The following is a 25,767-nucleotide window of genomic DNA, read 5'->3' on the forward strand; positions in this document are numbered from 1 at the left end:
ACTTTCATTGGGACCATTCATGTGTTTGTATGTTTGCATGACTGGGATCTAACTATGTAAACAGTGTATGCAGCCAAATAGAATCGATGAATTCCTATGAAGCAAACATGAAAAAAAAAAAATCTCCTTCAAGAACATAAATGCAGAATGGTAAAATCGGGGTGAAGGTAAGGCGGTACGGGCCGGTACGGCATACTGGTAAAAAGTAGCCGCCAATACCGGCCCGTACCGCTGACTTTAAAGCGCTGCCGGGTCGTCGATGGGGGGCGCAAAAGGGGCAGTGACATTAAAGCACTGCTGCGGCAGCACTTTAAGCAGGGTCCTTAAAGCGCTGCCATGGCAGCGCTTTATTGTTGTTTCCCCTTTTGTGCCCCCCCCCCCCCAGCCGCCAACGGGGGAGTGGCAAAAGAAGTAGCTGCCCCCAGGCCGCAATTTAAAAGGCCCGGAGCTCCGGCCGCTGCTGCTCCTTTAAATCACCGCTGGATTCCCGGGTGACGTGGGCCAGGCAGTGCAGATGGGCTGGCCGGCGGATGCTGACCCTAGCCCAGCCCTTTCTGCCTGAGGCCCCACCCCTTCTGGGGAGGGGAGGGAGGGGGAGATGGCCCTGAACTGGTAAGAGCTCCATTTTACTTTCACCCCTGACTAAAATAAACATTTAGGTTGACAAAAGCAAAATAAAAAGGGAATATCAAAGCTAAGGCTGACACACTAGAACAGACTTTGTGCCCGTGGAACCCAGGCTGCAAGTTCTGATGGTGTAAGTCTATCTGGTGTGTTGCTTCCTGCAATAGGTGTTGACCCTGTCCACATCAGCAAGGCAAATTACTTCAATACCAGTTGAGAAGGGATCCAGGGGGTCACTTGTCACAATTCTTTTATACAGTGTGGACTCAGCCTAGGAGAACTTTTATATGGAAGACTGTTTAAACTAAAGAACGGTGGCTGGATACTGGAGGAGAGGTATGGTGGAACATCAAATAAGATGGGAAAGAGATAGCATTTGTGCCCTAGCCAAAACTAGCCTTTGTTTTTTGAAAAAAATGTAATCTTGAAAACCATTTCAGGAAATAATTTTGTAGCCTGTATTAATCTAAGGTGATGGGAGAAATACCTTTTAAAAATATATATAATTTTCAAGACTATGTTACTGCTTTGGCTCAAAAACAGTGTGAAGCTTTCCTCTTTTCCACATGGCTGTGCTACCTGAAACACTTTTCAGGTCACTTCTTGTAAATCACTTCAAGATCAGGGAACACTCATGTTGTGGTGGAGTCACCCAGAAAACAAATTCAATGCATAGGACGGGAGATAAAGAGGGACAGTCAGAAAAGAAATTACACAAATTAAACATTTTTTAAAAGATTATTTTGTTTCTTATAATATTATAAACCATGTGCAGTCTTTTTACAGCCTTTTTTTCCCCAGGAAGGATAATGCTAAAATTTTTAAATAAGGCTCTCTTTTTTTCAGCAATATTTTTCTTCTGGGTATTGTATATTGCTATAAGGTAACACATTCCTGACTCACCTAGGATGGTTATCCATTCTGATGTGGTTATTGTTACACCTATGGAAATAGACCAAAAAATTTTTTTTCTCTTCTTTTCACTTCCACCACATCATTCCAGAAAAAGCACATTTAGTACAGAGAAGGAACAGCAACTGAAAGCTGAATCATAAAAGAGCAATAAAAAGAAATTTCTTATATGTTGGCAGGATACCATGGTCCGGGGTAAGGTTACAGGAGGGAAGAAGGGGACTTGATCTAAAACAATATTTCTGAAGAGAGAGACAAGAAAACTCACATTTATCTAAACTTGCTGAGAACTTACAGAAAATCAAGCTTCAGGGTTGTGGGAGTAAGAAATTAAAGCTAGAGTTGGTTGGGAATTTTTCTACTAAGTGTTTTTTTATTGGAAAATGACAATTCATCAAAACCAAAACTGTTCATGGGAAAAGGTCAGTTTCAGTAAATTTCCCAAGTCGAAATAAATTTCAAATTGTTGAAATGGGATGTTTCTACATTTTCTAAACCAAAAAGTTTTTTTTTAAACTACTTTCTGTTTCAAAATGTACATTAATTTATAGGGGAAAAAAGGTGGAATAAAAAGTCAGAATGAAACATTTCAATTGATCCAATCTGAAATTTTTTTGAATTATTAGTTCACAACTATTTGATATTTTGACTTTTTGTCCCAATTTGGGATGGGAAAATTTCTGAAATCTCATATTCTTTTGGGTTGGAAAACTAGTTTAATTAATATTGGGGAAATTAAGTTTAGGTTGGGTCATTACAAAACCTAAACTTAATTTCCCCAATACTAATTTCTCCCTACCGTTACTCACACCTTCTTGTCAACTGTCTGTAATGGGCCACTCTCTTACCACTTCAAAAGTTATTTTTCCTCCCTTGGTATCCTGCTGTTAATTGATTTATCTCATTAGACTGACCTCATACTTGGTAAAGCAACCCCCATCCTTTCATGTATTTATACCTGCTCCTGTATTTTCATTCCATGCATCTGATGAAGTGGGTTCTAACCCACGAACTCTTATGCCCAAATAAATTTGTTAGTCTCTAAGGTGCCACAAGGACTCCTCATTATTTTACCAGAGAGAAGGAAGCTCGTGGCACTGAGAAACATGGTGCTGATTCATGAAACTTAGAACAGCATGAGGTTTAAAAGAAGTGTTTGTTCTTTACCTTTTGGAAAACTTTTTTCTCATCCTTGATTCCTTTCTACAACAAAATTCTCCACAGAAAAATCATGTAGAAAAAAACTCTAGCCCTAGGAACATTCATTAAATGTCTCACCTGTTCTGTAGATAGGCTTTCCACATACATCATCTCTGGGACTTTTTTTATTTTTAAAAGAGAAAACTGATTGCACACTCAAATGAAGCAAACCTAATGAGTAGAGTCAGTGTGGTTTTATACAAATACATATTGACATTTACCCAATGTGCATCTATTTGCTCAATATTTAGGACTTGTCTATATTAGAAAAGTTGTACAGTTTTAACTAAATTAATTTGAAGTCTGTGTAGTTAAATAAATGATGCCCCCTAAAGCAGATGCACTTAAGCCCATTTAATCCTTGTTTAGTTTGTACTAGTAAATTACTAAATTAAACTAAACTTCCCAAAGATGTGATAGCAGATAGGGTCTTCAATTATTAAGAACAATATGCAGGGATATTACCAGTACATTATACAGTACTAATTAAACTATAACTGATGAAAACAGATGATGCATCATGAATGTTTTTATTTTTGTTCACTTGATAGTTTGCAGAATTCAGTAACTTGCAACAGGTCTCTTTGTCATTGGTACAATTTACCAAGATTCAATTAGCTGGCAAGGAAATGTGCAATAAAGTTACAATCAAGTTTTTAAAACCCAGTTGTCAGATTTCAGAGTCATATATTGAAACAGTTAATTAAAACTTATAAGCTTTAAAGTAACTTTGCTCTATAAAAATCTAGATTTTAGAAGATAAATTGAGCGATAGCCCTGTTCCAAAATAGGACTAGCATCATAATTGCCTTGATTACATTTATCATAAGTCTGGATTATTTTTCATTTGATGATGGATGAATGAATGTTTGAAGAACTGGCTTTGTTATGTTAAGGGTTTTCTCATTAGTTATTTTTATAGGAGTTTTATATTGAATTTTCTGATAACTGGTGACATGACTTTTTAAAACATTTGATTCTGATAAGACCACGCCAGCTTCCTCAAAAGTGGGTTTTGTGTGTCAGGATTTTTCATATTTTGGAGGGCTACAAACCAGTAGTTATTGTGATTATTGAAAATATCAAATATTTTAAAAACTGCTGGCTTAAAAAGGCCTTTTCCAAGTTGACACTTGCTAACAATGACCTAATTCAACCTTAACTAGATTGAGTTGTATGGCTTCATAATAGGCCTTGCACCTGATCTGTCAAAAGACCTTGGAGGGAGGAGCTGCAAGGTGGACCAAGTAAAACTCGTAAATCATAAGAATCAGGATAAGGCTGAGAAAGCTCACCTTTCAGGTCAACAAGCTATTTCATGGAAGACCGATGTTCCAGAATCATCAAGACTGATCACCTTAGTGAGAGGAAGTCATAACATCAATTAACAGTCTATGCCAACATTTGACCAGTCTTTTCAGGCCCCCAAATAAGGCCTGCTAACAAGAAGCACAGTGCCAGCAGAACATCACGGTCTAACGCCCTGACTACAGTTCCAGACCTATTCCATGGGAGTCCAGAAGACTGTGAGAACTGAACAATTTGTGAACTCCTAAAATTTTAAGTATCTTATTTTTCATTTTCTATTTTTCATTACCTGTGAGATGTATCAGCCTTCTTACTTTCTTTAGTTTTAGGATGTGAAGGTGATTGTGTGTGTCCATGTATGTGAAAATACCCAAAAGCTCACATAGGGAATGCACCAGAAAGAACATTTCCCCAGGTTTTAACAGCCCCAAACATTGTCTCAAAGACAATCAAAAGTGCTTAAAAGTCCTGAGAAATTTGAGATTATCATCTATAATTTTGGCAAACTTCTGTTTTAAGAATGTTCTGTTAGACTTTAAATTATATCTCTGATTGTTAATCTAGGGCTTGAGCTTTGACACTCATTTATAGCCCCAGTTTAGGAACTGTTGAATCCTTTGTCCCAGCGTCTATACTGTATTATGCAAGCTTGTGTCCAGCCATCCATACCCAGACTGCTTAGTGTACTCCCAAAATGTGGCTGCTTAGCCCTGGATTAGAGTGATTTGTGTGTAGATGCAAGGGGAGTGGGGGGAGGAGGTTAGGCTTCAGTTCAAACCTTGTGTTTATACTGTAGTGTAGACATACCCACAGTGTAGGGTGACTAGATAGCAAGTATAAAAAATTGGGATGGGGGTGGGGGGTAATAGGTGCCTATATAAGAAGAAGCCCACAAAATCCAAACTTCCTATAAAATCAGGACATCTGGTCACCCTACCACTGTCTCTTCATAGTTGTTAGTACAGACCCCAGCACACTGGGTCTCTAGTCCCATTGAGAGCTGTAGATGCTGTAGAAATATTAGTAGCAGTAGTTATATCTGATCAGTAGTTTGAAGACATATGTTAAATGTTGTTCAAATGAGAAAGATGCCAAGTAGCAATAGCCTGAGCTCTTTCAACCGTCCTCCTACTAGCACATCACAATATGTGCTTCATTCATCCCCAATGGAAATGAAATCCCATTTTACACTCTGCAGCTAACGGCCATAGCGTGACCAGGTGTCCCAATTTTGGGATCTTTTTCTTACAAAGGCTCCTATTACCCCTCACCTCTTGTCCCGATTTTTCACACTTTGCTGTCTGGTCACCCTAAAGGGCCCCCATGGAAATTTGGGGTGGAAGGGCCCTGATAGCCAGGAGAAGAAAAAGAAGTTGCTGAGGCAGACACACATGAGTGGCAGTAACTGGCAGTGATGCGGCGCTATCTGTTGGGGGAACAGTAACTGGCAGTGATGAGGTGCTAGGTTGCAGGGGGGAGGGCATGGAGGGGGAATGCTGTGGGGGCACTAAGATTTTGGAGGGCACAGTAAGTGTCACTGAGGGAGTCCTGGCGGGCGCAGTAACTGACATTCCTGGGGCAGGCTGGGCGCTGGCGGGAGGCGGTAACGGGCAGCGCGGGGGGCGCGTGCTCTGAGGCTGTGGAGAATAACGGGCAGCGAGTGGGGCGGCGCGTGCTGTGTGTATGGGGCGGGGCCGGTAACGGGCAGCGAGGGGAGCGGCGCGTGCTGTGTGTGTGTGTGGGGGGGCATAACGGGCAGCGAGCAGGGCAGCGGTAACGGGCAGTAAAGAGGGCGCGCACGGGGCGGCGGAGACAGGGAGACGTCTCCACCTCCCCAGCCCGGTGTACGGCCACGGACAGTCACTCACCGCCATGCAGCCTGCGGGGGCCGGTGACAGGAGTCCCAGAGGCGATCCCCGAAGCAGCCGGGGCCGCTGACGGTTCCGGCCCGTTGGCCCCCCCACCCAGCGTAATAGGGAGCTGCAGGCCGCCCTGAACTGAGTGCCGGAGCCTCCCTGGGACCAGGTGGGCCGCCCCGCCTCCGAGCACTCGAGACCGGTCGGGACTGTCTGTCACGGCGGAGCAGGTCAGGTGGCGGAGGGGAGGGAGGGGCCATTGTACTCCCGCCCCGCCTGACTGACACGGACTGGTGGGGAACTGGGGGCATGCGTGACCCCAACCTGAAGAGCACCTGGTTCCGCCCGTCGGCGCCAGCAGGCCCCGCATCCCATTCCTCGGGCACCCGCCCCCACTGTGCTGTCTGGCTGCTGCCCTGACACCCAGAGGTGGCTGCATTTCAGTGGTACCAGCTGTATATAGAATGGGTGTGTGACCTACTGTGGGGGGAAAGGGTACACGTGCCCGCAGATATTTAATCTCGCCTTAGTTGAAGTTAATGTTGTCATGTTCTCGTCTGGTGGTGGTTGTTTGCTTTACAGGCAAGTAAGACGACAAGGGCTCTGCCCTTTGAAGCTTCCACTCTAGACGAGACATGGCATTGCCTAATCGTGTCAACCAACCATAAGGACGGGGAAGGATAAGATATAAGTTTTCTCCTTGTCTCCTATATAGGCATAAAAGTGAGAGCTAATAGCACAGGCCCGAGCAGAGATGCCTGATGGAAAGCTAACCTGGAATTAATTTTGGTTTGAGAAAGTCATCTTCACTGTCATTCCAAATCCTATGGAGTACTTATGGCCCTGTTTAATTCTGAAGATGGTGACCAGTTCCAAAGGTAATAGGTGTATGCACTGTGTATTCCAGTGACATTTAAAATTTCACATATTCCCCCAAATATTTGTGTTCCAGTTAAGGGAGCTCTGAAAACATGACGGTTAAAATGGGGAGGGGGGGAGGGAGACATCCTGCTGTTCTTCTCCTCGCATTCAACAAAAATCTTCCTGAGTGAAAGATGTACCTCTGAGGCATAACGAGAAACGAGGAAAGTCAAGTGGAAAAAAAACAATGAACACAAAACTTAAGTATTGCTCTATGCCAAAAACGAAGTAGGCAGCCTCTTGTTTTAAATGACCACTTTAAAATATTGCTCTATACTTTCCAGTACAATATTATTTGATGTATACTAAGAGACAGCTTCTGCTAGCAAACCTTTGCTAACTGCTTAAAGTTTTCAATGTAACTAAATGTATAAGAAAAATGAAAAACAATTTTGAAGACTTTTTCAGTTAATTAAGAAATTGACCAAAATTGTGATTCTTAGAGCAAGACTTGTGAAAAAATAGTGAGCTATACAATTCTGTCCTCACAGCAGTGAAACATAGTTGAATATCTTTATGGAATTGTCATAAATCCAGTCCAGTATTCTCAAACTATTGATTTATTCCACACTACAGCCCCAATCCTGCAAGTTTCCATGGCCAGACCCTGTGCTTATGTACAATAATTTGCAGGATCAGGCCTTAAAAGGAAACCAGCACTAGAATTCTCCTTTTTTTTTAATGCCAACTTCAAAAAAGAAATTCACAAACAGGCTATGGATTAGACTAGGTATAGAAGAAAGAAAATCATTTTTAACTTAAAACAGGAACAAAGTAAAAATTTGACATGGCACTTTTTTCCTATCCAAAAGTTAAAAGGCACTTTTAATTGCAAATCCTATAGTCCTCACTCAGGCAAAAATGAGTAAATGCTGCAATATGATCACTTGTCATTCACCTCGTTGTTAAAGAAACAAACTATTTCCCAGTCTATTTATATAGTTCCTTGGTCTACTTGTGTAGTTAGGACACATAAAATTGTACAAGAAAAATATACAAAAATATATTTGTAAGAAGTAGAATCATCTTCAGCTGGGATACTCAAGCATCCTTGGTTCCAGAGAATTTTCATTGTGTTCCAAGAATTCATTCACTATTTGTTCCCTATTTTAAAACCAGCTCAAACTGACCATTCAATTTGGTATGATGAAAGAGGTAAACACACATACTCTTGGAAAAACTGCTTCATAAAGATCTTTGTAAATTAGAGCATAGGACCTTAACAGAATCTATAAAACATTTTCAAGGCCAGTTAAACAATTTCCCTTAATCTCTAGCTAGACTCTGAATGTAAACTGAGTAGAGAGCAGGGGAGATACCAGATGTTGCAGGATTACATCAGTATCATTTTATAACATTGGGCAAGTTATAGTGCTTTTCTAAATTAAAAAAAACCAACCCTGAACCTTTTGAACTACAACCCGAGTGTAATCCGAAGGTGACCACTTACACTAAACACAATGGATCATAATACTGTCATTTCAAGTGGGCATTTTTTGATTGGTACACTATTTGATAATTACTTAAAACTTCAGCTGGTCACTCCAGTGATGCAACTGTAGCAGACACAAGATTTTGACTCATTGCCTGAAACATGTCACAATTCTCTTATGCTGGAAGAATGCAGAGCTTGCAATTATGGATATGGTTCTACCAGTACTGATGTTGGATTTCTTTTAGTTTGTTTCTTTAAACATCAGCATTGATACCTTCTCCCAGGGAAAATGTGTAGGCAGAGCAGAATTCTGAAGATGTATTTACAATAGCCTCATACTGTGTTCAGAACAGAGGACAAGTTTGGCAACAGGGAACACTAGAAAAGGATACAAAAGTGGTGTATCAGCAGCTCACTCTGAGTTCTGGTATTAAAGGGAAAATTCAACAGCAGAAACAATTAGAAAGGTGCCCAGGCCTATGAGACTGAGTGTTAAAATGAATTCGCTCAGGGGATGTGATGGGGGGTGGAGAGGGAAGGAAGGCAAGATTATTTATGTGCCTCCATTAATCGTAAAAGAACCCTTGTGTATAACCTGTACTTATTTTGTCTGTCAAAGCTACAAAAATAAGTGGAAACTAGAACTATAGGTCATTCACACACTGGTAATTCAGAGAAATAATACTCACTGACTGATGTATCCACTTTTTTAATTGGCTGTTGGTGGAGAACACAGCTAAGCAGCAGTATCTTTGATTACAACACAGTAACAGCTCAAATGATTGTGTTCGTGAGATTTTTTTTTCCTATACAATTAAAATGTATATTTTAACCTTTGGAACATTATTTACTTCTAATCATTCATATCAGAATGCATGTTTAGATGTCCATGTCACTATACATTCAAACCACGGACCTTTTTTTTCTTCCAAGTTAAAAATAAATCAGAAAATAGAATTTTTCCCTCAGTTACTTTTATAAAGACTAGGCAAGAATGTAAATTACAAACCTAGAAATGGGATACTCTAAAAGGATACGGAGAGCAAACTGATCTCTGAACCCCCTCCATCAACTAAAAGGCCATTCTGTCAGTCTTTATTCAGTCAAGACCCCCCTCTTTAAATCAGTTTTGCTAAAGGATTACATGTCTAAGCACAAAAATACCACATTTTTACATTCTTTAAAAAAAATAATTTAAACCCACAGAGCTAAATTCTATCCCCTTTCAGCCCCTTTTAATAATTCATAAATGGTTTTTGCTTCAATTACTTTAACATCTTTAATTGCTGTAAGAGAATCTTGGAACAAATCTAAAGTCTTTCTTTACATGGGTACCACCTGCAGCACAGGCAAAGTCAGATTTTTTCAGTCCTCAATGAAGAATGATATGGGGACCTCTATTCTTAGCCTGTGACTTAACTATGTTGTAAAAATATTAATCTTATTGAAAACCAAGACCTATATCATTTTTAAAAAATGCAAAAACTCAGGCTTTAAATGTTTGGGGTTGGTTTATAACAAGAATGTGTAGTGTAGGAATGATTAGTTCCTTTGATACCCAAAACTATTTGTATACTATTTAATGGGGCAGAGCTCTTCCACTAGCGCTTGTAATGAAAACAGTACCATCAGGGGAGGAAGTGAGCCCACATGAATGTCTAACTAGTTTGTTGCAAGATTGAAGCCTTGTAAAATTTCTGTATTTTCCTCCCCCCAGAAAACAGGTGAATTGTTGATCTACATCCTCTAAAATAAAGCTGATTGTGCATTAAATGCCACATCCTCAACCCAGCTAAATGCACAGATTGCTTCTACTAAATTGAAAAGAAAATTCCCCGATGCAAGTTATGTGCTGATGTGAAAATATACCAAGAGAGAGAGAGAGAGAGAGAGAGATCTGAGCACTTTACTCTCTGTTACAGAAGAATGTGTTCTAGTACTGAGATTCTCAGGCAACTCCCACACGTGTTGAACGCTTATTATTTTATAGGAAATATTACTCAGAGGACACCAGATTAAGATGATTTACTAATTTCATGTGGGGGAGGGTAAGAGGAAAAAAAAGTCATATACACAACTCCTTGGGGCATCCAGCTAAGAACAGACAGTTACAATAAATGGATCTGATAAAACGTTGCTTTGTCTGCAGTCTTTTTGCCAACTGGTACGTAGAGCTTCAGTTTGGACTGGGCACCCTATACTGCACAATAAGGGTTTCCCTAGCAGTTGGATATTCCATTAATGTATTACTGTATAGTATGTTAATCTGGCTAATGAATTGACTATTTTTTTCCAATATCAGCCAGTAATTTTTTTTAAAATGTACATTTACACCACCTTAACTTTATGAATGACAGGAACCAAAGTATTCCCTTTGCCAATAAAATCAATAGAGAGCACCTTGAAACTATAAGGGTGACTTAATTTGCATCACAACCCTATTAAGGACCTTATCCTAATTCCAGTGGAAGCAGGATCAGACATTGTTCAGGGGGTGAATCTTGAGCTAATAAGCACCTCCAGCCCCCACTGAAGCAACTGGAAATTGTGGAACTCAAGTACCTACTTGAGTTCAGACCATAATATACTGAACTTTAGATAAAAGTTTTATAAAAAAAGAATGTGAATACAAATTAATTTAGTCTAGTGAGTAATTTGTCTAGCAATCTCAGTAACACTTTACTTTTAATAAACTCCAATGTTCTTTATATAGTCCTTATGAGAGAAAAGGGGACAAACATTTGATTTCAATATCAGACCAGATAAGGATGAGGTTCCTTGGTGGTTCTGTCTTTCTGTTATAAATACATATACATGTTGCTATAATACAAAAACCAGAAATGGCTGCTCTCCGCTACAAAATAGAAGTAGACAGTTTTTCTAGGAGGCAGCTTTCTTCAGATGCTGGACTGTAGGTTATCTAGAAATTTCCAACAGGTTAGGGCTACTTCTTGCCATTCATTTTCATGCTCCAACATCAGAGGTTGTTGCTGAATATCTATAGGCATACAGCTTGTTGTCTGCCCCTCCACTCAACAGCAACTGTAATGGGGAAAAACAAGTTGTACCCATTGTCAAACCAAGTAAATATCCACACAGTTTTTGTCCCTGGGCAACACCTATGAGCTGAATAAATATTTAAAATTATTCCTCAGCAGTCTGATTCTGTTTTTCCTCTGAAGAGCTAAATAACAGGAGTTAAACAATGGTGATGTGAACCCTGTAGTCTGTTTTAATTGGTTCAAATTCAGAAATAATACAGCCTTATATCTTACCCTCCTACTAAAACCACTTAGGGAAAGGTAAAGCTTACGTGAAAATGTATAAGGCTTTCACTGCTCTGCCACATCTTAGTCTAAGAGGTAGGGCCCCTGGGACTGTGGAGTTGGGGTCTCCAAAACCTATGCTGTGCTTAGATACATGCAGCTGGGCCCCAAGGTAAACATCATGCTCCTGCCCACACCACAAAGAAGTGGCAGCACACCTTTGCCAGGTCCAGCTGCCTGTGCATGCTACCTCCATAGTCTAATGCCACAGAGGAGAAAATGCTGCTTAGAGGAGCACAGGAGTAATTTTCATCATAAGTTCCCATGTCCAGAGAAAGAAACATGCCACCTTGAGTGGCTGTTCTGACTTCCACCCTTCCTTGATTTTGTCCCCCTAATGTTATGGTGCAGAGCTTTCCTATAATCCCCATGGATAGGAGGGGGCGGCCATCTGGTGGTGATACCAAATAACCACTTTTCCCCTATAGAGAGTCCACCCTAACTCATCACTCTACAATTAAGGCCTTCTAGTCTCCTCCATGACATATAAGCAAAAGGGAGAATACGATCCACGCACACCAATAGGAGATATCCAATAGTAAAAAGCTCATTGTTGTTCTCTAGTTTAGAATTAAACATCAATCATACCATTATCAGCCCCTTTCCCATCCAAAACACACACATTTAAGGAATAAAATCCTGTTCCTCAAGTTCTTACCCCTGCTTCTGTCCATTCCACACACAAAACCTTGTCTTCATGAGCAGCCAAATCATAGAGAGGAGCCTTGCAACTGATAAGATAGACATTTAGAGTCATAAATCATAAATTAGGTAAAATTATATACAAAGTTTTTGCTCCTAGAAATTCTGGGTTTGAGCACACTATAATCTTGTAACATTTAAAAACCATACTTCTACCACTATATTTCTTGGGGGAGAACAGAATTAAGCCATCTGCTGGTCTTCCCAACCACTGAATTCAGACAGCAGCTGTTCCTGATTCTAGCATGTATTTCTGTACGATTGTGTCTACATTAGGTAAGTGGATAATTGGTAACTAGACCAGTCAGATAGCATCAGTGGTGCAGGATGTCTACACAAGACATGCTCTTTTGCCCCACATGCACACTTGGACTATTTTACACCATTAGAAAATTGCGCTGCCTTTTGGGTATACTCTGGAGCAGTGCCTTGTTGGAAATTTTGAAGGGCCTTCTGGGAGCCCAGAGGAATTGTGGAATAAAAGGTCAAGCTCCCATAAGGCTTTGGGTAACGGTGCCCTTTCCTACTTCTTTTCACAAAATGAAAACCAGAGGTGAACACTTAGCTCTCGTTTCTTACTCGATAAGAAAGGATTCTGATGAGGCTATTGAAGAGCAGTTGCAAAGCATCTGAGGCAAGGCCATGGAGAATGTTCTGAGAGCACCTCCAAAGCAACAGAATCAGAGTCCAGTAGCTACTGACAAAACGTTTGGTGCCCCCACCCTGGAGTAGCTAGCTTTTATGCAGTATCTGAGGATTATATTCACTCAGGGAATGCAATTTTTGGATCCTGACCAGGGCCATGGACTGGTGAGAGAAAGTTGTTCAAGGTGTGGCATCAGGAACAGTAGGTGCATAACTCAGAATGGAGGAAACAATTCACTGTACTTCTGTGGTGAGCTAGCCTTAACACTGCAGCACCAACGCAACAGGATGAAAGCTCCGTTCAGTGTGGAAAAGAATGGTGACTCCTCTGTGGCAGCTGACTACCCCAGATGGCTACTGGTGAGTAGGGCACCATTTTTGTGTTTGGGAAGTCTTGTGGGACCTGTTGTTGTGAAGGTGTGCATGGTAACACAAACATCAGATATCCACAAGTCTATGAAGTCCAAGACACCTCCCCAAGAAGCTCACATGAGTTTTGATCTCTACTCCTGCCATGTTCAGCATAGGAAAAAATCAAAAATAGTTTTTCACCTGCCTGCAACTTGTTTAATGAGATTACTAGGTATACAGCTTATTATAAATTGATTATGATTGATTATGCAATCAAACACTAGACCAATTACCCCTTTCAAGTCAGATGTTGTTTGACTTAGACCAGTGGCTCTCAACCGTTCCAGACTAGTGTAACCCTTTCAGGAAGTCTGATTTGTCTTGGGTACCCTCAAGTTTCACCTCACTTAAACTACTTGCAAACAAAATCAGACAGAAAAATACAAGTGTCACAGCACACTATTACTGAAAAACTTCTTACTTTCTCATTTTTATCATAAAATTATAAAATAAATTGATTGGAATATAAAATATTATACTTACATTTCAGTGTATAGTATATGGAGCAGTATAAACAAGTCATTGTCTGTATGAAGTTTTAGTTTGTTCTAACATTGCTAATGCTTTTTATGTAGCCTGTTGTAAAACTAGGCAACTATCTAGAGTTGATGTACCTCCTGGAAGACCTCTGCGTATCCCCAGTGGTACATGTACCCCTGGTTGAGAACCACTGACCTAGACCTCTTGCTTTTGCAAGTATCTGTTTCAGACACAAACTATTACTTTCCTTGCAGCTGTGTGTTATGAAATGTCCACAATGGGGAGCAAATAAAACTACACATATTAGGCTCCTTCCGGAAGACAGATACTCCTAAAAATCTTGCTAGCATAACTAAGTTTAGTTTTTTTTTTAAATTAACCCACTAGCAAGATTACAAATGAAACCTCTTTCCACGTCATCTCACTCAATGCAGTATTGCCACAGAAATCCTGGGTGGGAAGGTCAATGCAATTGATTTCAATGTCAAGCCACAGAGCTGCTGGCAAAAGGCAAGTGCATTTCTCACTCTTTTATTAGGTGTCTCTAATCTCCATAGGGATTTCAGAAATTTAGCTGCAGTCTCCATTTAACTTCCCCATATGCTTTTGCTGTGTCACAAGGCTATATGAAACTCTAAGTGCTACCTTTGAATATTAAAGAATGGCATTTACCTCCTTGTGTCCCAAATCTTGACAAAGTTGTCTAGAGAACCTGAGATTAGCTGTTGCTCGTGTGTGGGGGACCACTTCACAGACGTCACCCAGCCAGTGTGAGAGGTCAAAGAGAGGAGTACCAAGGAACCATCTGGGACAGAGAAAATAAAAACCCACCACCCCAATTTACAGAAATGTATACAGGTCAGTTTAAAGATATTTATAAAATCCACCACTATATGAGAAGCAGTCAAGATTAACATATGTGGGGGCCGGGTAGTTCTTCCTGCTCATCATGTCATAATATTGCTTCAAACAGCATGAGAGGTTAAAACACACACACGCACGCACACAAGCTCCTGTAGAAAGGACAAAAATCTAACCACCTTCTTGTTACCAAAGAGGCACACTTTCCACTGTTGAAAGAGTTTCTTTGATGAAGATGACTGAATAGCTCTAGCGATCAGTAATGGGATATGGAGCCTTTTATCTCTAGATTATTGGTTCAAATCTGCCCTGGTTTGTAGTGGCTAAAAAGACATTACTGTCTGGCTTATGATGTGTGGTAGTCTCAGTCTAGATTACGAACTGCGATGATTGGCAGCCATGTCAGACTTGTAAGGAGCCCAAAGATTGATCAGACATGTAATCAGCTATTTTTTCACTTCTACGGATGGTCTCCCCTATTCAGGGTTTAGGCACCCTGGCAAAACAGTAACATTTAACCCACTGATAAATAGTGACTTTAGATTTCAAGGCTGTTAGCAGGGCAGCTTTCAAAATTTACTAAAAAAGAAATGTCTTTAAAAGAGAAGAATTTGATTTGTTTTCCAAGTTACTATCTAAAGAATGAAAGTTATTAAGAATGAAAAAGTCATGCCTCAAAAAGCAATAGTACTTATAATAGCCAATTAAATTAGCTACTGCTGTGGTCAGCTGAAACAAGGCTCACCCAGAGAGCAGGCAGGGAATGAGGGTAGCTTCTCATCACTTTACAGTCATGGGAGCATTTTTGCAATGGAATGTGGAAAGGATCTGGGTTCATACAGCTTTCCCTGTCCCCACTGTTCCTGTTAATTTTTGGCTAAAATGGTCTAGCTCCCCGGTTAGGAAACACTGTTACAGACAAATACCAAAGTTTGTGTGTGCATCTCATGAAGTGTGTTAAGATGTACTCCCTTCTCTCAACACACGTTATGAATTTGAAAAGTCATTTGTGTTACCCACACATTCACTTTTGCTCACCTTTAGTGCGGGGATCCCATAATCTAATGTGTCTGTCAGTACTCCCAGATGCTAGACGTCGACACAGTGGTGAGTAGGAGATAGAATTAAACACTTTGTTTCCGGTCTGCATAAGAAAATAAGTCATAAGGTAGGAGCGACTCTTGTACAAATTCTAAATTCAAACTGAACTGGAGTTACACAAGTGAGGAATTTGGTGAAAAGTTTTAACATATAACATATAAAGAAATCTCACCAAAGTTGATTTGAGACCTCCTGTTTCCACATCCCATATTCTAATTGTGTGATCCCATGATGCACTACAAATTTCTTCAGCATCTGACCATAGCACAGAGGAGATGGCTTCAGTATGGCCAGAAAGAGTTGCAATGGGAGTCTAGAAATTAAATAAAATATTAAGATCAGAAAAATAGTGGATTAGTTATGGTAGAAAAAACATAATTTCACCAAACAAATATGTTTGTATGTAGATTAATTTTCAGATATTTCATCAGAAATGTCCCCCTACACACATTTATCAAAAAGGGAAAATATTTTCCATTTCCATGCTTTTCAGTTGAGGTTCTACATAAATCCTGACCACTTCTTACTCTGGTTAGTCCAAGCTGTTCAATTTTCTGCTTCTTCCTTGGTCTGTTTGCATCTTCCTCTATTTCATCCTCTTCATCTGTAGGCACTATGATGGAAAGAAAGTCAAGCTTGATTTAGAAGTGTTTGAAGTACATTCCCTGCTAAATATTTACATGGGCCCCCCATCACCATAGTATCCAATTGCCTGCCAAACATACATTTAATCCTCAACCCTCTTGTCAATTAGATCAGTATTATTATTCCCATTTTACAGCTGAGGAATTTAGGCACAAAGAAATTAACTCAGATCTTCTACATCCCAGATGAATTCCTCATCTACAAGACCATCCTTCCTTCATGGAAAAAAAACACAATAATTCCATCCTATATTCTGTACACAGTCACTCTATATTTTAATTTACACATTTATTTATATATAAACATAAATGGGCATTTTGAAAGGAGGCATCCAACTGGCTAGCGAAGGACTGTATGGTTATTTTATGTCACCAGGTCAGGATCAGTTTAGTCAATTTATTGTCCCTCAAATCACAATGTCTATGAAAGAAGATTAGGAAAAGAGTCCACAACTTCTTAGTGTCCATATTAAAAACTACAAACTGTACGAGCCTATTGAACGCTAAAATCAGTACATACTATTTGGAAAAAAGACACCCAGTTGGCAGCTATACCTGAAATCTAAGTGTTTAAGTTAAGTTTACGTCATGACCTTGTAATTACATCTGTGCAGAGGTCTGCCGCATTATGTCAGTGCAGATTGGGGGCTTTAATCTGTTTTAAGTAAGACAGTGTCAATTATCGCAGAAAAAACAGAAGTTAAATTGTTAAAACTGAACTGTCTAACACAATCTTGGTGCAGTTACTGTTTCACCATAATAAATGACAATAGTGAGGAGATGTTGCCTCCCTCTGAGACTGATGGGGAGGGACCACTCCCCACACCCGGCGGGTGGATCCAGGCAAGCCATGCCCCCCCAAAAGCAGAAGGGTGGGACAGGAAGTTTAAAAGGCAGGCCCTGCAGCTCAGTTGGACCTGCTGCCGAGCCAGAGCTCTACAATGGCGAGGATCCTGAAGGGGTGTTGGGACTGCCACTGAAACTGGGGAAAGGAGGAACCTTAGGAGATGGAGGTACAACCCCAGAGGGGTAGCAGGAAGTAGCCCTGGGGCACTAGACATTAGTCCGGTTTGGTTGCCAGAGTCTAGGTCCGTGTGTTTCAGTGGGATCCCTGCTGACCCAGTGGTGATGGGTTCTGCTAGCCAGGGCCCATGGCTAGGACCCGGTGGAGTAGGGTGGGTCTGGACCTCCCTACCCCCTGCTACCAGCCCTCCCCTGGAGTTGGTAGCCTCCCCACCTGAGGCTGGATGGCTTGAGACTGCTTGTTGCTCTGCCCTGCCCAGAGGGCCAGAGCCCCTGAGACTGCTCATTCCCCTATTGAGCATTGCATTTATAGGCACAGTGTAGTGAGCCCCCCACCCCAAGACTGATGGGGAGGGATGGCCACTTACCACTACAGTGACAAAGAATAAAAAAGGTTTATGCGCATGCTTAACTTTGCTACCATGAATCGCCTCAGAGATTTCAATGGGACCACTCATACTCATGATAGTAAAGTTATGTATAATGTTTAAGTGTTTGCCTTAGCTTTCATATAGGGCTCTAGACCTTAATAGCATTTTACAGATACTACTTAATCCTCCAAACAACTCTGAGAGGCAACTATATTTAAGGGAAAAAAACCCTGACAGGAACATAAATTTTATTCTCAGAAATGGAAAATGTATAAAAGCGGTAACATTTCAAAGTAAGAGTTTCTGGTGTAACTGAATAACTATATACATAAATAAAAACTTCAAAAGTGAAAAATTAAGACATAATACCCATTTAAAATAAAATCTATTCAGAAGTTTGTCATTGAAGATAATTACATTTTAAAACTCTAAATTAGACCCAAAAATCCCAGGCAAAGTATTCATAAAATATTCATCTTACCTGCAGACCAGATCTTTAACATCTTATCCCAAGATCCACTGCAGAACTAGATAAACAGAAACTCTTTATTAAAAAGATTATGTAAAATCCAACTAGTTCACATAAGCCACAGAAAGTCATCTTTCTGCTCAATGCTACCAAAATCATCTTCAGCTTTTTGTGCAATATTAAGGGTTTTATGCATCTTTTCTTTTCAATACAGCACATCATTTCCATTACATCAAATGCAAGGCTATCACCAATTAATACATAGGTTTATACAAATTGTACACACTTAACATATGACCAGTTCTCATGCGGAGGACAAAAATGTGACTTTTAAACATAAACAAGCAACACAGAATCCACAACTCACTAGCTCAACACAGACCTCCTTCTGCAAGTAACTCACTTTAGTTCTTGTGCAGTCGACTGCTATAGAGTCCACACTTCCAGCATGTCCTCTACAGCAGTGAAGGGCTTTCACTTTGTTCCTCTCTACATTCCACTCCCACAGCAGGATAGTCTGATCCAGAGAGGCACTGAGTAGCAGGCATGACAAACTATCTAAGGAAGGAAGAAAGTGCCAACATACAAATCCAATTAATGAAGTCTTTCTAAAAAATCCGTTTAGAGGAAGCAAGATTAAAATTTTAAAAAATTACACAGTGACCCAATACAAATTAAGAGATTCATGTAAATATCACAAATTTAAATGTACAAATACTAATGAAGATTAACTTAGAATATGTAAATAGTTATTAGAAAATACTGGAGTTTGTTTAAAAAGTATTGAGGGATTTTATTGAATTCTTTCATTTTTAATATGACAAGCGGTGCTCACAATAGCTGTAACATTTAGGTTGGCAATTGAACCTGTATGTTTTTCAGTAAATTGCTGTAGCCCCACTCCCAACCAGTATAAGGTGTACTGACCTTTTTTCACCCATGTCACATCTTTCACCACCTCTGTGTGCCCAGCAATTGTCATGATGGATTTTCCTTCTAAAGACCAGATTCGAGAAGTCTGATCATAAGAGCCCGTCAAGATCCTAGGGGATACAGATATTAAAACATTCTTTAAAGCCAATGGTGCATCATGGGAGATCTTTTCAATGAGGAACTTAGAGAATATTAGTATTTTCAATCCATTAATAAATGGGGGAGTGTCAGTATAATCAATAGTGAACAACAGCTCTGGAAATATCTATAGTAGAACCTCAGAGTTATGAACCTCAGAGTTACGAACTGACCAATCAACCACACACTCCATTCAGAACCGGAAGTACGCAATCAGGCAGCAGCAGAGATGGGGGAAATAAAGCAAATACACTACAGTACTATTAAACGTAAATTACTAAAAAAAAAAAAAAAAAAGTATAATTTTTCTTCTTCATAGTAAAGTTTCAGAGCTGTAGTCAACGTTCAGTTGTAAACTTTTGAAAGAACAACCATAATGTTTTGTTCAGAGTTACGAACAATTGCCATTCCTGAGGTGTTCGTAACTCTGAGGTTCTACTGCGGTAGAAAAAGACAAGTAGTGTGGTCAACACTTCTTTAAAGCACTCCAAATAAGGGTTTTGAAACTATAGTAATAACTTAGAATTAATATTTGAAGTATTAAATGTTGAAATGTTAGAAATAAATGTAAAAAGACGGCAGGATGTTATTGTTTTATTCAGGGAGATAGAACTCATGAGTAGCACTGAAGATATTAACTCACAGGTTCTCAGACTTTTGTACTGGTGACCCCTTTCACACAGCAAGCCTCTGATCCCCCTTATATATTAAAAACACTTTTTTATATATTTAACACCATTATAAATGCTGGAGGCAAAGCGGGGTTTGGGATAGAGGCTGACAGCTCGCAACCCCCGCTGTAATAACCTCACAACCCCTTGAGGAGTCCCAACCCCCAGTTTGAGAACCCCTGTATTAACTCATACCAAGAGCAAATCTCATACTCCTATGCATGGTACCTTCCTACTTGCGTTAAAGTTACTGTCAAGGTAGCATGGAGGAGCTCAAACTTCAGCTACTTTCCCAAGCATATGGCCTGCATATAAACAATTGATTTAAAAAGGTAGAAAAATCATTTAAAAGAAAAGAGAAATATGGAATGGGAAGAAAACTATGTTAAAGAGAAGTACCAATAAAAAACTATGGAATCAGCTACAGACAGTGGGAGAAACCAAGATGGAAACTTAAGACTGGCTCAAGTGGGTCTGTGATACCATTCTTCTGTAGCTTCAACACAACTGATCCAGTCGTCATGGAACATGCATTCTTCGGGTTGAGGTGCTGTATACTTCTCCACATATTCTATTTCCACCACTTCCTCCTGAACTCTCAAAAGACAAGAAGCCAGTCGGTGTACTTTTTCTTTTTAAATAAACAATCACAATGATCTAGTACAGTAGTTCCCAACCACTCCAAGCAGTGGTATCAATTGGAAAGACAAAGATATCAACTATACAAGCCACAGTCCCCTCCCTTCCACGCGACTGTGTGTGCTCTACTCTGCCTCAGAGATTGAGCTGCTACTGCAAATGGGGATTCAGGTTGCCCTAACTCCTTGGCAGGCAAGCATATGCATAACTGAACAGAAGGCAGATGGTAGCAATGCATCAGGGCCCAGCACAAAGATTCAAAATTAAGGGCCCAATGCTGCAAACACTTAAGAATGTGTGTAATTTTACTTAGGTGAGCAGTCCTAGTGAAGTCAATGGGCCTACTCATATGATTAAAGTCACACACATGCTTAAGTGTTTGCAGGATTGGGCTCTTAGAGAATGAGTGATACCTTAAGTACAAGTACATCACTACAGATCAATGCTAACTATTGGCTTACCAAATTACTACTAATGCAGTGTTTAAAAGTAGCTGCAAATGATTTCCACAGTAAGACAATGTTGTTCCTTTTCTTTTCTAGGTTTTCCCCACTATGCTTATCGTGCTTAGTAGTGGAGTGTCTGTGCTACTTCAGATCATTTGACCCACATAGTGCCACTGGCTACAGACTAGTAGAGCAGGAGACAAAAGTACACTGATGGTGACCAAAATGGGACCAGTCTCCCTCCAGAACCATATGAAACCAGACAACAGGAGAAGGAAGTGTCTCAGGTTGCTCAATAGAAAACTCTAGTCATTAGGAGCAATTTCAGGCTCCAAAGCAAGTCTTGGTGAATCCTCCATGGGCAAAAGAATAATGCAGGGTCTTCAGAGGAAAATAAGGGAAATTATCTGGGCTTCATCAGAAAGGCGAAGGAATGCTAAGGAAGAAAAATACATGGAATATTCACAATATGGAGAACTTTCTTAATCAGAACTGTAAACCAGATCAAACTTAAAATCTGTATCTAATTAAATGGTCTAGGTCGGGATCTTTAAATCCCATCATCCTACAGTGTGGTCCACAGAAAGTGCGTATGACTTACTGTTGAGATGTTTTCCGCATCCATGTGTTTGACCAGTGACATACGCAAGAACTGGCCCTTGACAAGGAAATCAAACTCCACATATTTGTGGTCCTCTAAGACAAACAAGAAACAATGTTTAAATTTCAAGACTTAACTTATACAATCCAGAAAAAAGAGCAATTTTTAGGGAATGAAACTAAATTTAGTTCAAATAAATTGAAGGGCCACCTTCTTCTCCCAGTTACAACTGTGCAACCCCATGATCTACAAGGGATTACACAGGTTTAAGTGAGGGCAGATCTTGACCCAAAGGATGCCTTGGAGAAAACAGCACCTAAGTTTCTATTAGTAGCATCTCTGGAGCCAGGACTCCAGGCTTCTAAGGTACTACCTCTTCAATTTTGGTTGCAATTTGAGAAGTTAAGAACAACTTTTAAAGTTTTACATGGGCCGAGACCCAATTATACCTCCATTTCTGTCTGCTTGAGCATCTCTGTTGTTGGTTAACCAAAATTCAGGTACCAACCTCTGGAACTTGCCTCCCCTGACTGTTCACCAGGGAAAGAGTCAGGTGAGTTTCAAATAACACTGCAAGGTTTTAGTCAGTCAATTGGATTAAAATTTCTTTTTTTTTCTTTCACTTTAGTTGGATGATCTAGACAAAATTATTTTTATTGTTAGCATTGCAATAGTGCCAACAGGGGACGATCAAGATTCCAGTGTGATAAGTACTGTATAAATAGAATGGGGGGCCGGGAACAGTCCCTTCCCCGAAAAGCTCACAATCTAAATATGTAGCCAGACAAACGTACTCATGTTCATAGGTCTTTGCAGGAGTGGGATCTTTGTATTTTAAGCCCCTATAGTTTACACATTTATGAAGAGATTCTAAATACTTTAGTATGTGGGTTTTTTTTTTGTTTTTAAGTACTCCTTTTTCTAAATGAGGTAAATCACCTTCCAAATACATACCATGTTTAGCTTCCAGCAATTTATTGATGATGTTACTGAGGTCAGCAATTTCAGAGGTTGCTGGGATAGAGAATGGAACATCATCTACTACATACCTAGAGGGAAGAAAATAGGAATTGACTTATTGAGAAGTGCTGAAACTCACAGCTCAACATGTACAAAATAAGCATAGTATCTAAAAGTCTGTTATACAGCTCTTTTTGCAAGTGAGGGGATTAAACACTTTGCAGTTTGAATGGACATATACTTAATTTGCAGCTATTTCAAGAATCCTGCCCATCCTGATCTCATTATACTGTATAGTTTAAGCTCCCTTTGGTAAGATTTTTCTGAAGTTCAACTCGTGTGTAGCCAAGCAAGAACCAGGAACACTTTTTTTCACCTTTTTTGAAACCTACTCTCTACCATTCACAAATACAATAGCTTTGGGAAGCTCGTAATGTACACTATAGTATCTCCAAATTAATCTCTAAGATCCAAGCAAAATCTAGCTGGTAGAGAAGCCAGTGGCACTGGGAAAGTACAGAAAGTGAGTGAATATTAAAAGAGTTGCTAAAGCCTCACCCCGTTCAACTGTACATTTGCTAGTGCTTATGGCCCTCATCCTATTCCCCCTAAAATCTCAGAGGCTGACTCTGACTTCAGGGGAAGCAAAATGAGGGCCAATGGGCAAATCCTGATTACAGATTTTATAGGAGCACTCACAGATACATTTTCAATTAACTTGTAGGAGTTTATGGAGTTTTGTTGGGAAATGCTGTTTGCCAGGAAAGATGAAGCAAATAAATCTATCCTCCCCAACCAACACTACAAAACACGCCCCCACCCAAGTAAGATTTGGCCCTGTAGCAGTAGCCTTAATTTCCCTTCTCCTAGCTGCTCTCCTTCCCACCCACCCCCCACGGCGGTGGCTTGCACATGGTGTGCGACCGCTCAGGACGATGTCAGTGCCAGGCATCGCTCATCAGTATCGTTCCCCCGGCAGTTAGGCCACCCCAGACTCACTTGTGGTTGTCGGTGAAGAACCGAGCCTGGAGCTGGGCCATTGGGTCGGAGAGGGCGAGGCTGGGCCGGGGCTGTGTGTGTGTCTGTCTGTGCCCAGCTGAACACTGACGCGAGGTGCAGGACAGGAGGCTGGCCCCGGCTGTGAGCTCTCCCTCCCCAGCCAGCGGAGCAGAGAGAGCACGTGTCTCGGAGCCACAGTCAATCAGCCCGGAGCAGGCGCACAGATCGAGCATTCCGCCAGCGATTAGTAAGGGCTGCTCTTAAGGGCCGCCGTCAAGACGTGCTGGACGCTCCGACCCACCAGTTCCAGGCTGGGTGAGAATGGGGTGACTTGCGCACGCACCCACGCTGCAGCCTGTGAGGCAAATGCAGGACCCCAACCTTCTTTAGGGCAGGCTCCATGGAAACTACCAGTCCCAGCATGCAGCGCGGCCCAAGAGGCTGAGAATGGCAGCCAACAAGGTGTCACGAGACTACAATTCCCAGCATGCATAGCGCGGGAGGCCACAACTCCCAACATGCTACGCGCCGCCTCACAGATGGGTAGCGATTTCTTCCCTGTGCATCCTGTTTGCTTCAGTAAGGGCATTTGGGGGCCAGTATTTCCGGGATGTACGGTGGCGTGTGGGGGCCACATCACACGGTAAGGAGTGCGTTGCTGCGCCTGCGCTGTACGGCTGTCTCCATGGTGGTGTCTGCGAGAGCCAAGACGAGGTTGAGTAGACTCGTTCTGAATTTTCTCTCCGCTTCCCTGACTCCCCTGCAGGGTTCGCGGCAGCCGAGGCGGGAGGAGCCGCGCCCAGTCTGCTCTCCCTACCGACCCCGCGCGCGGGCGTTCTGGCTCCCAGCGCTGCTGTGGGGCGGCGCCGCGGAGGAGGGGGGCAGCCCCCCGGGGCTATTGTTCTGAGGGGCCAACATGGCGGGGGCCCGGCTCTGCCCCCGGGAGGCCCTGGCAGGGCGGCCGCCCGCCCTGCCCGCCGCCCGGCGTGAGGCGAGGTAGAGCCGCTACCCTGCCCTCGGCCCCGCACTAGGGGGATGAACAACGGAGTCCTGGCTGGACGCGGCCCGCAGCCCCTCAGCGTGGGGACGAACGGACGGGGGGGAGAGGGGTAGTTAGGACAGGACCCGCTGCCTGTCAGGAAGGGGTGAGGGGGCGGGTCTGGGCAGGACCTGCTGTGCCCCCTGGAGTCAGGACCTGACCTACTGTACCCCTTGTGGGGGGTAAAAGATTAAGGGTTCAGGTTAAGACCCATGGGGAGATGGAAGAGTGGGTATCAAGCCTAGATCCCACTGCCTTCTTCCTTTTGAAGCGGAAGGCTTTTGCTGTGTTTATCCATGAGACGTTTACAGGCCCATTCATCATTGTTTGACATTTCCCTCTTCAAATTGTGTCGGTAGAGTTGGTGACACAGCCCCTGGGATGAGTGCATATAAACAGGTATGCACACCTCTTGTACAATTCTCTAGGAAAAAGAAAAGGAGTCCTTGTGGCACCTTAGAGACTAACTAACAAATTTATTTGAGCATGCTCGGGGGTCGAGTTATGCGACCCCCGAGCATGCTCAGATAAATTTGTTAGTCTCTAAGGTGCCACAAGGACTCCTTTTCTTTTTGCGAATACAGAGTAACACGGCTGCTACTCTGAAATTCTCTGGGAGATACTGATTTACTGGTGTATACTTGGGTATGTTTCATGTACTTGTTCACTGCTGATGATATACTGATGTAATTTGGTGAACCTTAATGTTCATGTAACAACATCTAAAAATAAAGCTTTATTAAAATCAAATTTGGTGGATTTTAAAAAAGTACTGTAATTATAAGTGAATTCAGTATGTTGGAAAAAGGTGTTTGGCTGGATACCTTGCATTTGTTTGATTCCTTTTGCATCTTGTTAACGGTTAGTTATGGCCTCGCTATAAGTCAGTAGCTGTGTCTGTCTATAATGTGTGATTGTTCTGTGGATAAACTGATGGAGAAGGAAGGATTGTCTTGGTGTTTTAAATTATGTATTTCTGAAGAAAGCATATCTTACTATTTAAAAAAGTGGCGTCTTGCCAGTGTAATTGATGTAAATGCTTTTTTTATATC

At 41.3% G+C, this 25,767-nt stretch overlaps 3 protein-coding genes and 1 long non-coding RNA gene across 6 annotated transcripts in view; 2 read left to right on the top strand and 2 right to left on the bottom strand.

The window, feature by feature from the left end:
* The window catches only part of ICA1L (islet cell autoantigen 1 like), a 60,915-nt gene extending 54,867 nt beyond the window's left edge, over positions 1-6,048 (bottom strand). The window contains exons 1-3 of the mRNA XM_074967953.1: positions 5,913-6,048; positions 4,032-4,093; positions 1,528-1,566 (exon numbers count right to left, since the gene is read on the bottom strand). Coding sequence (XP_074824054.1) covers positions 1,528-1,544 — 17 coding nt within the window. The 5' untranslated portion in view covers positions 1,545-1,566; positions 4,032-4,093; positions 5,913-6,048. The remainder of the gene's footprint in view (positions 1-1,527; positions 1,567-4,031; positions 4,094-5,912) is intronic.
* Positions 5,921-10,347, top strand: LOC141996139 (uncharacterized). Its single transcript, XR_012641484.1, has 3 exons — positions 5,921-6,069; positions 6,616-6,778; positions 9,974-10,347. It is a non-coding gene; the product is annotated as an uncharacterized LOC141996139 (long non-coding RNA).
* Positions 10,248-24,054, bottom strand: WDR12 (WD repeat domain 12). Its single transcript, XM_074967952.1, has 13 exons — positions 23,677-24,054; positions 22,672-22,766; positions 21,718-21,812; positions 20,515-20,621; positions 19,217-19,332; positions 18,693-18,847; positions 18,302-18,347; positions 16,310-16,395; positions 15,955-16,095; positions 15,720-15,825; positions 14,493-14,625; positions 12,241-12,313; positions 10,248-11,298 (listed from the first exon to the last, which is right to left on the bottom strand). The coding sequence occupies exons 1-13, from the start codon at positions 23,907-23,909 to the stop codon at positions 11,221-11,223; spliced, it is 1,464 nt and encodes a 487-aa protein (XP_074824053.1). The 5' UTR covers positions 23,910-24,054; the 3' UTR covers positions 10,248-11,220.
* A 260-nt stretch (positions 24,055-24,314) lies between these two features.
* The window catches only part of CARF (calcium responsive transcription factor), a 52,381-nt gene continuing 50,928 nt past the window's right edge, over positions 24,315-25,767 (top strand). For 2 of the 3 annotated variants that reach the window (XM_074967957.1, XM_074967955.1), the window contains exon 1: positions 24,315-24,390. The gene's annotated coding sequence lies outside the window, so the exon portion shown is untranslated. Of the gene's footprint in view, positions 24,391-24,812; positions 25,115-25,767 lie in introns of those variants that run through there. The other variant, XM_074967956.1, reaches the window with a different exon arrangement.

Source organism: Natator depressus, chromosome 11, assembly GCF_965152275.1.
Source record: "Natator depressus isolate rNatDep1 chromosome 11, rNatDep2.hap1, whole genome shotgun sequence".
Classification (NCBI taxonomy): Eukaryota; Metazoa; Chordata; order Testudines; family Cheloniidae; genus Natator; species Natator depressus.

Bases quoted from the DNA above. Each gene is read 5' to 3' on its own strand.
- WDR12 (XM_074967952.1), bottom strand. From the start codon at position 23,909: ATGCTCGATCTGTGCGCCTGCTCCGGGCTGATTGACTGTGGCTCCGAG. The intron at 18,848-19,216 runs GTCAGTACACCT...TTCCTTCCTTAG, and splicing joins TGTGACATGGGTGAAAAAAG to ATAGTTTGTCATGCCTGCTA. The intron at 16,396-18,301 runs GTAAGATGAATA...TTTCCATCATAG, and splicing joins GTTAAAGATCTGGTCTGCAG to TGCCTACAGATGAAGAGGAT.